The following is a 15941-nucleotide window of genomic DNA, read 5'->3' as shown; positions in this document are numbered from 1 at the left end:
CCCCCCCCCAAAGGCGCTTTATTGTGCCCTCGGCACCTGTAATGTAATCTGACAGTAGTTTAGGTGCGTATCTTGACGCACTAGGGGGCGTATAAAGTACACAACTCGACTCTAAAGTTTCTCAGGAGAAAGCTAAAGATCAAGAGGAGATTTAAGTTTTTACCGTGCGTCCTTTACGGCTGTTGTAAGATCTTTGCTCGTTGACGTTGCGATTCTAGTAGTTTTAAAATTATTCACGAGACGCGGCAGAACAAAACGCTCGCGTTTTAACTATACGCGCGTCTTGCTCGCGTTCTTGTAGTGTAGACGCCCGTTTCCTCACCAAGAAGCGCACTTTAGGCCGGTGATGGAGTGGCGACCGCAGTCTGCGGTGGGTTATGAGGCTGCTTACTCCGAAGCACAAAGATGGATTGAGGTAAGAACTTTCACACCTACTCTCATTTAGATAAAGATCAGTTCAGGGAAATGACACCTGATACTGCAAAATTTTGAGGTAACCAAAATAAAACTGCACTGATTCGATTCATTAACACGTGCTGATCTCCCAGACCTGTTGAATTCATGTTTATGAGAATTTATAAAACCTTGGCAAATGTTTTGATCATTATCATTAGTATGTTTATCTCATAGCTACGTTCAGCTTTGTCTTTTACTTTTGCTAAACGCTGCATTGGTAGTGTTTTGTCTTTGCAGTAAATATGAATGAGTGTATATTTATATGGATATGTCTTTAACCAAAATAAAGGTTACATTTATTGTAACATTTCTAGTACTCTGTTGCACTTTATACCACTGTCAAAACGACAAAACATGGATACTTTTTAAGTTTGATTATTTGTTTCTTTGTTAATAATAATTAACTTTATATTTATTCGTTTTATATTTTTAGTAGATTAATATTTATTATTATCTTCCTGTCCACAATTAACACATTTGTGATTGTCAGGAGGACAGTAAAATGCATTGTTTAATCTTATCCCAATAACAAAGCATTGAAGGAATAGTTAACCTAAAATGTAAACTGTTTATTTATACTCCCTCTCATGTTGTTCCAAAGCAACACATGTTCTGCTGTGGGACACAAAAGAAGATATTATTTTGTCCATACAATGGAAGTCAGTGGGACCCGAAACTCTTTAGTTACAAACATTCTGTCAAAATATCTTTTTTTGTGTTCCACAGAAGAAAGAAAGTGGGGAGTACCCCTTTAAAATACTCAAAAACCTGATCTATTTTCTTTTTCCGTCAAGATCACTTTGGCAACAATTTTCACACGCTTTACTCGGTTTATTCCACTAAACCCTCTGGAACGCTCTTAGTCTAAGGCACAAATGATTAGAAATTTCCTATCCTTGTGAATTCCCTTCTCAGCAGGAGATGGCAGAGCCAAAGCAGTGGCTGTAACTGAACAAATATTGTTCTTAATTCATGAGGGGTGAATCTGAATACTTTCAGTGTGACATCAGTCTCTCACACATGCACACTGGTTCATTGTCACAGGCAGTGGACCTTGGCAGGGCAGTTTCAGCCCCGATTGCTCCCCTGCAAAGAAAGGTGATGTGCCGCTTAGCGTCCCATCTGAAGCGCTTAATGGGTTGTCAGGCGTGAGGGGGCACTGAGAAGTTCTGAAGACTAAGTGTTTGAGTGTGTAGGGTGTTATAGTCCGCTGAATGATCTGGAGTTTGTCACATGTGCTCATTTTTGCACCAGGCACCCGGTCTGTGGGCAGAGACATTCCTGCTTTTCCTCCAGGGTAGTTCTCAGCTTGTTAAATTCAAACCCAAAATTAGCCACCCTTCTGAATTTGTTTGGTATATTGGTGAGTAGAAAGTTTTAAGAAGTTGTCATTTGTCACTGTGGCGAAATCATTATTGTAGTGAAATCATATTGGAAAGTATCTCACTTCATTTCAATGATGATCATTGAATGGTTATTATTGTTGAGGTGAATGTGGGTCATCTAATTTGAAGTTTAAATTTGTTGTTGTACATTAAGTTTTTTTTTTTTTTTTAAATAATAAGCATTTGTTTACAGACTTGAATGAAACATCTATTAGCTATCCCGTTTGTTCTTTTTAGCCTGAAATGACCCCAGAGGTGTGTTGTTGAACTTTTCCTTCCCAATATTTCTTCATGTTAAGCAGACCCTGTTTGGTCAAAGGGATTAAAGCAGTTTGGCACAATTAACGATGTGCAGCATTCCGTGTGTCCAAACAGCTTGGAATGCCTCATTGCTCCTTCAAGAATGAACTATAGCTTTGTGCAAATGTGCAGCTGAATATAAATCATCATGTACTAAATCATCGAAACCTGCTATTTAAATCAGTGTGATCACAGTGTAACGTTAAGGAATGTTAAGGAACAAATTGTTTGTATTAAATTCTTTTTTTTGGTCCGTATTTGTTGATGTTAGAATGGGGATATCTGGAGGTAAGGATGTGAAATAGTTTAATTTTTAACATTTAGAATCTTAAAGTCCCCATGAAATCAATTTTTTTTTTTACTTTCAGTATGAATATGTTAGCCTTAAAGGAACACTCCACTTTTTTTGGAAATAGGCTCATTCTCCAACTCCCCCAGAGTTAATAAGTTGAGTTTTACTGTTTTGAAATCCATTCAGCCGTTCTCCTGTTCTGGCGATATGACTTTTAGCATAGCTTAGCATAGATCATTGAATCCTATTAGACCAATAGCATCACGTTCAGAAATGACCAACGAGTTTAGATATTTGTCCTATTTAAAACTTGACTCTTCTGTAGTTATATCGTGTACTAATACCAGCGAAAAATGTAAAGCTGCGATTTTCTGGGTCGATAAGATTAGGAACTACACTCCGGCGTAATAGTCAAGGAAGTTTGCTGCCGTAATATGGCCGAAGCAGGCGGAGTAATACACACAGCACATGTGCAAATGCTAACATAGCTGGGAACTAATTTCAGGCGCTGCGTGATATTACTGCGCCTGCTTCAGCCTTATTACAGCAGCAAACTTCCTTGACTATTACACCGGAATGGGAGTGTAGTTCCTAATCTTATCAGTCTAGGAAATCGCAGCTTTACATTTTCCGCCAGTCTTAGTACCCAATATAACTACAGAAGAGTCAAGTTTTAAATAGGACAAATATCGAAACTTGTTGGTCATTTTTGAATGTGATGCTACTGGTCTAATAGGATTCAATGATCTATGCTAAGCTATGCTAAAAGTGATATCGCCAGAACAGGAGAACGGTAGCCTAGAATCTAGACGCGCCCCTAGCGGCAGCAAATTACATTTGCTTCCAAGGTCAGTCTAGTTACTCTCAATTCACTTAAATTTCCGTAAAATCCAAGATGTACCGGGCCAATCACGAGTCGGTGGGCGGGCTTAACATGATGACGACTGACCTGCGACCATAAGTTCCGTCAGACATGAATTCCTGGTTCCGTGAATTAAGCGTGGAAAACTGAACAGTATTTATATATTTTTTTACTTTTGATACACAGCCACGTCCATGTGTCCTGAGCAGGAGCTCGTTACATCTGAACGCGCTGTGGTGTAGAATACGCAAACACCGGAAGCGATCTGTGGCGTGTATACGACACTCATTGTTTACACAGCACAAGAGATTGTGGATATAGCGGCTATTCAAAATGGTAATTACTTGCGCTTTTCCTGGTTGTTCAAACCCATTTAAAGCTGAAAAAGATTACGTTTGCTTGCGCAAACTCATCCTGGACTTTTTTTTTTACATATTTCCCCTTTCGGTGTTTGCGTATACTACATCAAAGCGCGTTCACATGTGACGAGTCGAATCATAGATATGCTAAACTCGTGCTCATGACAGATGGACGTGGGTGTGTATCAAAGGTAAAAAGAAAATTATATAAATACTGTTCATTTTCTTGCAAAAACCGATCGTTTCGTGTCTTAGGACATCAATGTATCGTCACGAGCCGCAGGGTGTAATTTGGATTTGTCTGTGCATGTTTTTGTTTACTTTTAAAGGTTTAGTGCCCATCTATGTCTATTATTTAGCTGACAGACTGCACAGTGCACTGATTTTTGTTAAAAATTTTCGTCGCTCTGACTACGTCACCTGACCGACTACGTCTCTGATTGGTTGTAGCGCTATCCTATTGCGTGGAGAGGAGTTTGAAAGACAACCGTTTATCCCACCCCTCCGGTTGAGCCCTGTCTATGGAGAGTGCCCAGACCCTACATTTATGTGGGTCTGGCTTGCCAGGCTAGGAGAACGGCTGAATGGATTTCAAAACGGTAAAACTCAACTTATTAACTCGGGGGGAGTTGGAGAATGAGCCTATTTCCAAAAAAAGTGGAGTGTTCCTTTAAGATTATCTATAAGTTAGTGTGCTCCAAAACAGTGACAAAATTCCCATTTACAAGATTCAAAACTTACAGTCTCTAACTTCCGCCAATATGGATCAGTGATTTTGATGACGTCACCCTGCACTTTAGCTTCTCATCAAACTTTCTGTCCAATCAAATGCTCTATAGAATTTGACACGTTCTGTCCCCTACATTATAAAGCTGCTGCTGAGATCGGTCATTTGTTCACAGAATTAGTATTTTCTGTAAGGTTAATGGCACGTAGTGCACTATATAGGGGATAGGGAACGATTCACAGAATGATTTTTTTTTCTATAGATATTGCGATATGGATAAGATTGTGGCTATCATACACTGTCAAATGCGCCTTTACCAGGGTTGCCAGATTTTCACAACAAAACCCGCTCAATTACTACATAAAACTAGCCCAATCGCGGCAAAAATCGTGTTCCTGGGGGTAAAATACACATTTTATGGTGGGGTTACCCAGTTAAAAGTCATGTTCCAGGGGCAAAACATCATATGTATAGATTCCCCAATCCCCTGCTGAAAAACAGGCTGATTGGCTGGTTTTAGTTGGTCATAGCTGGTTTTAGAGGGGTTTTGGCCACTTTCCCAGCCTGGCCAGCTTAAACCAACTAAGACCAGCCAACCAGCCTAGACTGGTTTTAGCTGTTTTTTTCTGCAGGGTCGACCGCTCCAAGCACGTAGTCGTGTCCTCCATCTTGTAACAGTCAACTTGACTTCATTCACCATATATGGGTTCGCAGACCATCAGCTGTGCAGGATTGTGGCATCTTCAAATATTCATTAATTACTATGGTGGACGATGTCAAGTTGACCATTATGGTGGATGGCTTACGTATAACGGCCCATAGAAACAGTTGCTAACGAGGCATCTACGTATGCCAAATATCACGTTATTGGGGTCACTTCTACCCACGGACATGAAAAGCAATCCGCGGCAACAGCGTTAAAGTAGCAAAAATCCATGGGAAAACTGCGTTCTTGGCAACACTGGGCTTTATCAAGCTCAATGGCTCTGGACCAAATTATATAGATAAGATATAAACAAAATGCTATTACCTATTTAAAAAAGGGGGTGGAACTGCTGGATATGTCTTCCTGTTTCAGTTGAAATTACGTCAACACATAGAATAACAAATTCAAAACACTTCAGTGGACCTTTAACTGTGTGGTTTTACCTTTTAAAGGCTGCATTTATTTGATCAAAATACAGTAAAATCAATAATATAGTGAAATATTATTAACATTTTCTAATATATTCTAATAAATGTAAAAATGTAATATAGTCCAATGATGACAAAGCTAAATTTTCATTAGCCATTTTTCAGTGTCACATAATCCTTCATAAATCATTGCAATATGGTGATTTAGTGCTCAGGAAACATTTCTTATTATTATCAATGTTGAAAACCGTTATGCTGCTTTTTGCATGATTATGTGAAAGCCGTGATATTTAATGCATTATTGCTGAATAAACAATTGTTATTGTAAATAAATAATTTTAATAGTATTTATTTATTTATTTTAATTTGTTTATTGGCTATGTAAATGATTTGTAAAATAGTTCTTCACCTGCTATAGTGAGATTTTTAAACTATCACAGACATTACAATGACAGGAACAGCAGGGGTCAGGATTTCATATGTCATTGAACTCTAATGTTTACTCCGCCATGCTGTGTGAATGTGCTCCATATGATTAACCTCTTATCTCTTCACACCTCATATCTGTGAGGGTTTTATAATGGTTACATACAGTACATCTACATGAAAGGTACGGGAAGTGGGAAGTTATTTGTCATTCTGTGCCAAATAATTTAATCTTTATTATGTATTCTAACACATAATGAACATTTTTGGCTGTTACTAGTTATCTCAACTCTGAAAGATTTAGATCAGTGTGACAGGGGCTACAGAATTCCTGTGGAAATAATCTACTGTAATTTGCAGTGTAACCCGATCTACTATGAGGAGCATAGTATTTGTCCACACATTATTTTTGTCCTTGTTTTGTTCAGCAGACATAGAAAGTGTCCTTTGAAGTTCTGCTTCTAAAAGAGAACAATTGCGGTTCAAATCTCACAGTCAATACTGATCTCGGCATAACAAGTGTCCTTTTACATGTAAGGCTCTCCACACCCTCTGAATACATGCCATGTTTCTGAGCGACAGCCAAGCAAAAGCAGCTTAAGAGTGTGCTATTCAAAACAGCAGACTTCATGTTATCAATAAGCGGTTACACGTCTAAAGATATCTGTATGGCCTGATTTTTTTTTCCCTTGTGTTTAGCTGAGGGTTTTTTTAATGTGATGTTTTGTAGACCAGTAGCGTGTTATGAAACATACTTAAAGTATTACTCATAATGACATTGTCTCATGAAAGCTAAATGAGCAAATTTGTTTTTACTGGCGTTCAGACTTGGAAATTGAAAACATTTGTATTCGGAAAAAGGGGCTTTACTCGTAGATTATGTTATATGAGGTGTGGAGCAACAGGGCTCACATTGTAACGGTGTCGTCTGAGGGTATAAACACAACATAAATGCTTCCCTGTGTGTGAGCAAAAACAATGGGCTGCCTACCCTATGTGTCCTGCAGGAGTAGCTTGAGATCATTGGAAAGGCATGAAACTGTGTGTAGAACTGTGACATTCCTCCAGATGCTCTCGTTCTCTGTGGTTTGGCCGCTGGGCTCCAGCCCTGATTACTGAATAACCCACGATTCTCCAAAAGAGGCTGTGTTGTTGTACTGGTGTGCTAGTCGTTTGGACTTGCAGCTTGGAAGAACAACTTTCCTCTCCTTTCCCTGGACGTCTTAACATTCCCACTCACTGGTTCTTAGTGCTTCCTGTGTTTGTCCCCGTCTCGCAGGCAGTCACTAAGAAGAAGTTTGGGAGCAGTAATTTCCGGAGTTCTCTGGAGAATGGACTGCTGTTGTGTGAGTAAGTAAAGCTGTTTTTACTTGCACTTCTCTTAATTTTTACTGTGGTTTTCTTGCTTAATGCATGAAAAGATTTCTGCTATAACGTTGTGGCTATACCTTTTAAAATTGCTTATAATAAAAACTATTGCATAACTCCTTCATGCATAATATAGTATTAATAGTCTTAAATGGACAGTTAATCCATAAATGCAAATTATTTCATTTTCTCATCCTCATTTTGTTCCAAACCTATAGAACTACTTTCTTCTACAGAACAAAAAATTAGTTTTGAGGAATGTTTCGGCTGTTTTTGTGTCCATACAATACAAGTCAATGGGGTACAAATGTTTTGAGCTCCATAAAGTCCATATATGTGACCCTGGACCACAAAACCAGTCTTAAGGAGCACAGAAAAATTTGTAGCAATAGCCAAAAATACATTGTATGGGTCAAAATCATTATTTTTCTTTTATGCCAAAAATCTATAGGATATTAAGTAAAGATCATGTTCCATTACAATATTTTGTAAATTTTTATTAACTTAATTTTTGATTAGTAATATGCATTGCTAAGAACTTAATTTGGACAACTTTAAAGGCGATTTTCTCAATATTTAGATTTTTTGCACCCTCAGATTCCTGATTTTCAAATAGGTGTATCTCAGGTGTAATCTTACGACTGGTTTTGTGGTCCAGGGTCATATGTAACAAATGTAATCTACACAACTCTAGTGGTTTAGTTCAAGTGTGATGGATCAAAAAGATCAGATTATATGATGTAAAGAGCAAAAGTGCCTAAATCTAATATAAAATCAACAATAACACCTTAATGGTGCTTGTGTTAAGTAATAATGTTCTGTAATAAATAACATTTTACGGTTTCTTTAGGTCCCCATTGACTTTCATTGTATGAATAAAAACAGTTAAAAACCGTTTAAAATCTTTTTTTGTTTTATAGAAGAAAACAGTCTTATAAATTTGGACCTTAATTATTGAAATTGGCCTTTTAAACTGTTCAACTCAGGCAGATAAAGGTGAAATCTGGCAACATTTTATGGTGTTTGTTGTTGTTTATTTTGGGAATTCAGAAATGAAATTTCTGCTTAGAGACACTAAATAGTTAATACTGTATCACTTTTAAAAATAATGCACAATCTACTGTACACTAAACTCAACATTTAAACTAATCGATAATGTTAATAAAAGCAAGTGTAAGATAAAAACACATTTGCTAAACAAACCATACCATTTTAACTCGCTCCTACAAGTCTTTGAGCTTTTTAGCATGACTTGTGTTTCATTAAAATGTATGTATCAGTGCTGTACCAGGGGAGCTACTGAGCAAGTTTACTATGCCAGAAAAACGGAGATGTAAATGTCAAAATGAACTTGTTTGCAAATTATGCAGTCTTTGAGGTCATAACATAATATTGTACAAGGAACTGAGTGAAATTAAAGGCTGGAATACACTACATGATCTGAACAGATTTTTAAAACACTGTAGGCAAACACTTACCGACTTTGTAAATAGTGAAGGAAAAGGAAAACTGGCCATCATACACTTTAAAGTGTAACTTTAAAGTTGTTCTGATCACGACAAACACATGCAGATATGTGTGCTTTGTTTCTAAGAGATGCTTGACAAATGAAAACAATATGGATTCTAAAATCATCTGAAAATATCATGTTTGATATGCCTGACTGGATGGAATCATAGTCTGAAGCTAAAAAATCAGGGTCTGTGACTATTATACACTACGCGATTTTAAAACTGCAGACTAGTTCTGACTTTCAGTATCTAGCGCCAACTTCTCCAGACTGTAAAAATCAGTGCAGAAATTGTGTAGTGTATTCCAGGCTTAAAGGGTTAGTTCACCCAAAAATGAAAATTAGCCCATTATTTATTCACCCTTAAGGCATTCTAGGTGTATATGACTTCCTTCTTTTGGACGAATGCAATCAGAGTTATATCAAAAAAATGTTCTGGCTCCTTCAAGCTATATAATGCAATGGGCAGGTGTTTCTCTTCATCAGTCCAAAATAAGTCCAATGAAGCGCGTCCATCCATAATAAAAAAGTGCCTCACACGGCTCCGGGCGGTGAATGAAGCGAATCGATGCATTTTTGTAAGAAGAATATCCATATTTAAAAAAAGAGCAACTGTTGTACATGAAGACAGCTCCGGGCAGATGGCAGATGACATAGGCTTTGCGCATGTGCTGCTCAGAAGTGATGAATGCGGACGCGCAATGGAGAGATCAAAACAAAACAACGGTCACAAATTAGAAATACTAAATGTGAATTTGTAAAGAAAAATGTTGGTGGATTTCGATATAAGCCAAGAGGAGACAAGAAACATTGCTTCCTTTGCTCCTGTAAACAAATGCTGGTTTTCACGAGACTCACAGGTGCATATGCAACACCGACGTTCTACGTCATTCGTCTGGAGCTGCTTCCGTTTTAGCGCAAGTTAGATTGAAGTGATTATCCTGTTTTAAATATGGATTTTTTTTTTTACAAAAATGCATAGATTCACCATCTGAAGCCATTTGAGACAGTTTTTATTATGGATGGATGCGCTTTATTGGACTTGTTTTGGACTGATGAAGAGAAATACCTGCCCATTTTATTATAAAGCTTGAAGGAGCCAGAAGAATTTTTAATATAACTCTGATTGCATTTGTCTGAAAGAAGGAGGTTAAATACACCTAGGATGCCTTGAGGATGAGTAAATAATGGGCTAATTTTAATATCTGGGTGAACAAACCCTTTAAGTCTTTATGAATTGATAATCTGCCCCAGTAATCATAATGTGTGTAAGAAGGAATCAAAAGTGTTGGTGTTTCACTGCCACTAGTTTTATTTCAGCTGTAAACTGCAGTGAGTTGTATGTCTAGGTATGTGTTTTGTTGTTGTTTTGATTTGCAAAAATAGGTACAGCACATTTTTCCATTAGGCTTACTGTATATTGGACCTATCCTTTTAACTACTTATCTATTATGCACTGTAACAATATTTTACCTGTTGGCTGAAATGTAATGGAAGCTAACCTGATTTTTTTCTTTTGGAATTTGCATCTAATCTGTGTGTCATTTAATGCGGAGTATGTCATGCAGCTATTTTTAAAACACATAATTTGTACCCGACTGCCACAGTTAGAGACTCAGTTCCATCCCAGGAAGCATTAGTGAGCCCAGCAGAGAAAAACAACACGGATGGCAGAGCATTTAAAAGGACAGCTGGGTAGAGGTGATCCATAGTGCTAGCTACTCTAGCCGGGGTTCAGAAACCCGAGCAGGGCAGAGTGCAGGCACACGGGGAAAGGCGGCACTCGGGCCTCTACTACAGCAGTTCTGTTGTGCTGTTTATGTAGAGAGAGCGTTGGGTCGGTGGACTGGGCGTGACATGCTGCAAGCTCAGGGATTTCAACACATTTCTGAACCTGACTGGATGGTTCTGGGGCAGTGCGTGGGCCGGTCTGACATGCTGGTGTCAGTCGAGTGACTCAGCAGACTAATTACCACAGTCCAGTGCAGAATCTCACCGTCCTTCTGCTCCCGCACTCTCATTCTGCTTTCTTGCAGTCTGTACTTAGCTATTAGCTTTGCCATTTCCACATGAGCGAACAAAGGCACACATTACCCAAGGATACTGTCACTCTGGAACTCACGTCTAAACAAAGACTCCTGTGAAACTACCTCCGGGGTCGGAACAGCAAAGTCTTGACTTGAACTTAAAGAGTGTACAATTGCTTCATAGATGTGTGAACAGGTTTTTCAGTGTGGTTGTGCAGGATGTTTTAACAATTACAAACAGGGAAGATATTGCCAGCAGAGCTGGGTAGTAACTGATTACATTATGTAATCAGATTCCAAAAATTAATTACTTATAATTAGATTAAATAACATTTTAAAATACTCGTAATTAGACTACATTGAATTACATGGTTATTATTTACACAACAGAAATAAATTATTCATAATTATTCCATGGAATATCTGGATACTGGATTCTGATTGGCTGGCAGGTATGCAGTGAAACCGTTTAATGCACAGGTAGTTCCAAGTCAGTTTAATTACTGTTCTATATTAATACGCTGCTTTAATTGATGCACACTAGCGCACACAGAGAGAGATGTCAGAGATCGCATTGTGCTGTGCACATACACAAACTTGTTGTCAGCGCTTCTTATTAACCCTTGTGCAACCTTATGGACATTTTTGTCCATTTCAGTTTTGTTTTTTGTTAGAAGTGTGCCTGTGTTAATGCCAACTGCATACATTTTGGCTCAGGTGTTCATTTTTATTGAAATGTTTATATTTCACCCTCATTTCCTTAAAAAAAAAATCTATTTTACCCTCCGTACAAAAAATACTCACACTCAGGACCTTAAGGACAAAAATGTCCACATTGAAACACATTAAAACTGCAATTTTTTAACCCAGGGCCATTTGACTATAAAATGATGCAATATTTGCTAATAGGCATTCATTCTATCGGCAAGGCTTCAGATTTTACATTTTTACCATTTTTTACTGACACACTGACACACCCAAGAATCTAATAAGCAAAGAAAAAAAAAATCTGCTTAGCATTTAGTATATCGGAATTAACTACTATTTTTCATTTTTTCATAAAAAAACACCTGTGGCATTATAAACAAACCAGCATTTAAAGGGTTACATTTCTGAAAATTAATGAATGTTTGGTATCTATGGATAGAACAGATGCTGGTTAAAACATCAACATCAGTGAAAGTGGAAAATATTAATAAATCATATTTTTATGACAGTTTTTGGACATGGACAGTTTTGTCCATTTTGCACCTATGTGTAACTTTTCTGTTTTGACGCACAAGGGTTAATAAAATAGCCTAGATACTAGATCGCTACATTATATTCCTCAGCAACGAGGTGGTAAAACTGCTGTTTTTTAATTAATTGGGCAGTTATTAGCCTCCACGTCGTGCATTTTAAATCTTTTAATGCACGGCAAACCGTTGATTATCCCTGTACTAAATTATTTCTCCCTAGTCTTTTAAGTTTACCTTTCTAAAATGGCCTACTGGTTATATACATTAAGAAAGTCTTCAAGTTTTGTGGACACTCAGACAAAGATCAGTCATTAGTCAGTTGGCGAAGTGTTTCAACGTTGCATCAACTGCTGATGAACACATTCATTTTTTTAAATTATCACTTAGTATTTCGTTATTTAACCATGTGTCTTGGAAGGCTTTTGTCATTCGAACATATTGAAATGCACAAATTCACAAACTTTTTTTGTCATCTGGTCCTCTTTCGGCTAATGTATTTACTTAAAATAAATATATAAATAATAGATAAAATAAATATTTATTTTAGAATTAAGTATCAAATTTGCATGTTCATTGGTTCTCTGATGTTAGTTATGGTCACATGACATGCAAGTAAACAAAATATTTCATTTCTTAGTACTTTTTTTTATTTTGATTGATTTTAAAATAATTAATTTTAATTTCATATTTTTTATGATTTAATTATTAGCTTTTCATTAAACTCATAAACCACCTGCAGTTCCCTCACAGCCACCAGTTTGGGAAACCTTGAGGTAATATAATGTTTAATGTGCTTACAACTAGGGCTGGGCGATATGGCTGAAAACTATATCACGATATCAGTGATTCATATCGGTCGATATCGATAATTATTGATATTTTTATGACCCATTTAAAATAAGGACCAGGAGAAAAATAAATTACACTCAAGCATTTTTATTTTAAACTTAACCTGCCTCTGATCAAGACAGAAATGTCAACAACCATGGAAAATTTTAAATAATTAAAATGTAAACATAAGTCTAAAGTCACAATATACACTTAATTATCTCTTAATCCTCAATTCAAACCCCATTCATTGTCGATAAAGTGAATGGTTTAGGTAATGTGTGGCCCAGAATTACGGCTTGACCACAGGTAAGTAGTTGTACTTGGCTGATAATATTTCTGCACAGATTGCTGGTTGCCAGTAGCCAACATTACTTCTTTCCCGGTACTTTAGCCTATACTTTGTGTAATAACAAAAATATTTATTTAAGTGAAAAAATAAGTCCAAAACTTACAACATTTTGAACAATAGGGCCTTACAATCTTTTTTTTTTTTTTTCAGAAATTCTTGTTTTAATTTTTCTGATAATCAAATGAAAGCAAATTAAAAATAAAAATAAACAGAGCTTTACTGTTAAAATTAATACATAGAAGAAAAATTATATTCAGTTAAAAAAAGGTTTAATAATAATAGTATTTTTTCAACAATTAAGTGGTGACTCTTTATTTTATTTTTTATCATATATATTGTTTTATGTAAATTATTTAAATGTGAACATATAAACACCTACATTATACTGTACAGCAATACAAGACTAATATGGTTCTGTCACATTTTAAACCGTACTTATATTTTGACAGGTTGCCTTGAAGTTTCAGTGTGTAATACAGTATGAATGATGCTAGTTTCACTAATGAAACGGTAAAATTGATAAAAAGTGACACTCAGAGCAGCTTTGGAGATTTTTGTCTGTTCATGTGAGATGCAAAGGCCAAAAATTAGCGGGAGCGTCACGTGTGCAGTATGCGTGTAGTGAAAATAAAACGCGTCTCCTCCATTCATACATATAGAGCATAGAGATATAGAGGCAAACGGGAACATGCAGGATTCATATTGAAACGGTCTTTTTGCATTTCAGTTTTCACAGACACTAGTCCATATCGCGATCTGAATTAATTAACAGACCAACTTTTGATTTATTGGTCCAAAAATCGACGAATTCCGCGGCATTCCGCCCTATAGTAAAGTCCGTTTTTATGAATGGAGTCCGTGATCCCGTCTGTGAGGAGACATTGTAAACGCGCGATCATGTAGAGACAGAAATCAAATGCCGTCGTGTAAATAAGATAAATAACACAAGGCTATTTAGTTTGTTTAATACAACAACATGGACCCGTTCTGTAGGAAAGATAACCTTAACTTCTATTGTGGTCTGGCGCTATGAACTGAACGTTAAAGGGGGGCTAGGCGGGCCGACGAAGAATACAAAATATCGAACGTTTTATCGAACACATTTTATATTGATATCGATCTCTTGTCTATCGCGATATATATCGTTATCGTTTTATCGCCCAGCCCTACTTACAACACTAATATGCACTAATAACAAAAAATGGAATATATTTTCTTATTCTCTGTATTTTTATGTTAACATGGTACTTTTAAGATTATCCTATTTAAATCAATGTGATTAATAAATTAGGTCAAACGCAATCTAAAAGTAGTCTGATTACTTTACCTAAAATGTGTAATGTAACTACACAATTTTTGCTACAGTTTATGTCATGTAATTTGGAATCAGTAACGGATTACAATTTGTAAGCAGCCTACCCAGCTCTGAGTCTCATCATTTACTCACCCACATGTCGTTCCAAACCTATATGACTTACTTCCTTCTGTGGTTAAAGAAAGAAAGTCAAATCAGTTTACATTACTAAATGAGAATACACAGTATGAGACAATATATTAAAATGTTCATAGCTGCCTCTCCCTTTATTACACATAACCAGAACAGGCAGAAATCAAGTTTCTCACATATTATATTTCATGCTCATCACTCCTTTTTAGGTATCAGCTGCACACCTTTGATATGTTTAATGTGTATTTTTCCAAACCAGTTTTTCACACAAAACTAGACTGACTTAGACGCTACTGACTGATGTCTGTTTCCACAGAGAGTTGTTTGTATTTTCTTCAGGGCATTAGATGGCTTTGTAAACCGAAGCCAGATGGTCAGAATTAAAGGAAGCCATAAACTGGCAACTGACACGCAATATAATTGTTTGTGTTGACTTTTGTTCTGGTTTACTCCTTCTAGTTTGATCAACAAGATCAGACCTGGCGTCATCAAGAAACTAAACAGATTATCCACACCTATTGCTGGCCTGGTAAGTTTTAAAATGATTATTATTTGTACTTTGACATGCATATATTATTTGAGCTGTAGTATTCCACCTTGGCTAAGAAGTTTGAATCATTTACTAAACAGTTTACGTGTACATGTAAACTGCGAATTGCACAGGCTTGATCATTTACTTTTACTTGGTATTTAATAGGAATCATTTGCCACCGTACAGTATTTCCAAATAATACGCATTGTGATTTTTCCATTGTTAATGTGAACAATCCATATTTATGTAGAGAAGAGTAGCTGGATCATCCAGCACATTCTCATGACGAAAACCCTAAAGCAAATCTTTTTGAGGACTTTCTAATTCAAGAGCACAGACAAGAGGCATATGGGCCTGATTGAGCTGTTTTTATTGAAGCTGTTTTGGTCTAATCTATGCAAAACATGCTCATTTAGTTCCCATTGCCCTTTAAAACTCTTGACCCAGGTAAGCTTAGATAAGCATCTCCATGTCCAACAGCATCACAGTGGTATTTCCATAAAATGCTTCCAACCCCGAAACCTACCGAGCACAGCCTAAACTCACAATTGAGGGCTTACATGGCAAGGGCTAAGCAAAGGCATGCAAAGAAAAACACAGAGTTTGGAGTGTATTTTAGTTTTGCTAAATACTGCTGAGCCTGTAAAGTTTGTCCGTAAGAGAGCAGTTTCTGAGCTACCAGATGCGAAAGAACACAA

At 36.8% G+C, this 15941-nt stretch overlaps 1 protein-coding gene across 8 annotated transcripts in view; it reads left to right on the top strand.

The window, feature by feature from the left end:
- Nucleotides 1-259: 259 nt before the first annotated feature.
- The window catches only part of lmo7a (LIM domain 7a), a 65811-nt gene continuing 50129 nt past the window's right edge, over nucleotides 260-15941 (top strand). For 3 of the 8 annotated variants that reach the window (XM_073846070.1, XM_073846069.1, XM_073846068.1), the window contains exons 1-3: nucleotides 260-415; nucleotides 7221-7291; nucleotides 15171-15240. In XM_073846070.1, the coding sequence (XP_073702171.1) occupies nucleotides 347-415; nucleotides 7221-7291; nucleotides 15171-15240 (210 nt within the window). In that variant the 5' untranslated portion in view covers nucleotides 260-346. The remainder of the gene's footprint in view (nucleotides 416-7220; nucleotides 7292-15170; nucleotides 15241-15941) is intronic. The other 5 variants (XM_073846071.1, XM_073846073.1, XM_073846075.1 and 2 more) reach the window with 3 other exon arrangements.

Source organism: Garra rufa, chromosome 8 (assembly GCF_049309525.1).
Source record: "Garra rufa chromosome 8, GarRuf1.0, whole genome shotgun sequence".
NCBI classification, from domain to species: Eukaryota; Metazoa; Chordata; class Actinopteri; order Cypriniformes; family Cyprinidae; genus Garra; species Garra rufa.
Note: the sequence above shows the minus strand (reverse complement) of the source record. Positions and strands in the feature narration are given on the sequence as shown.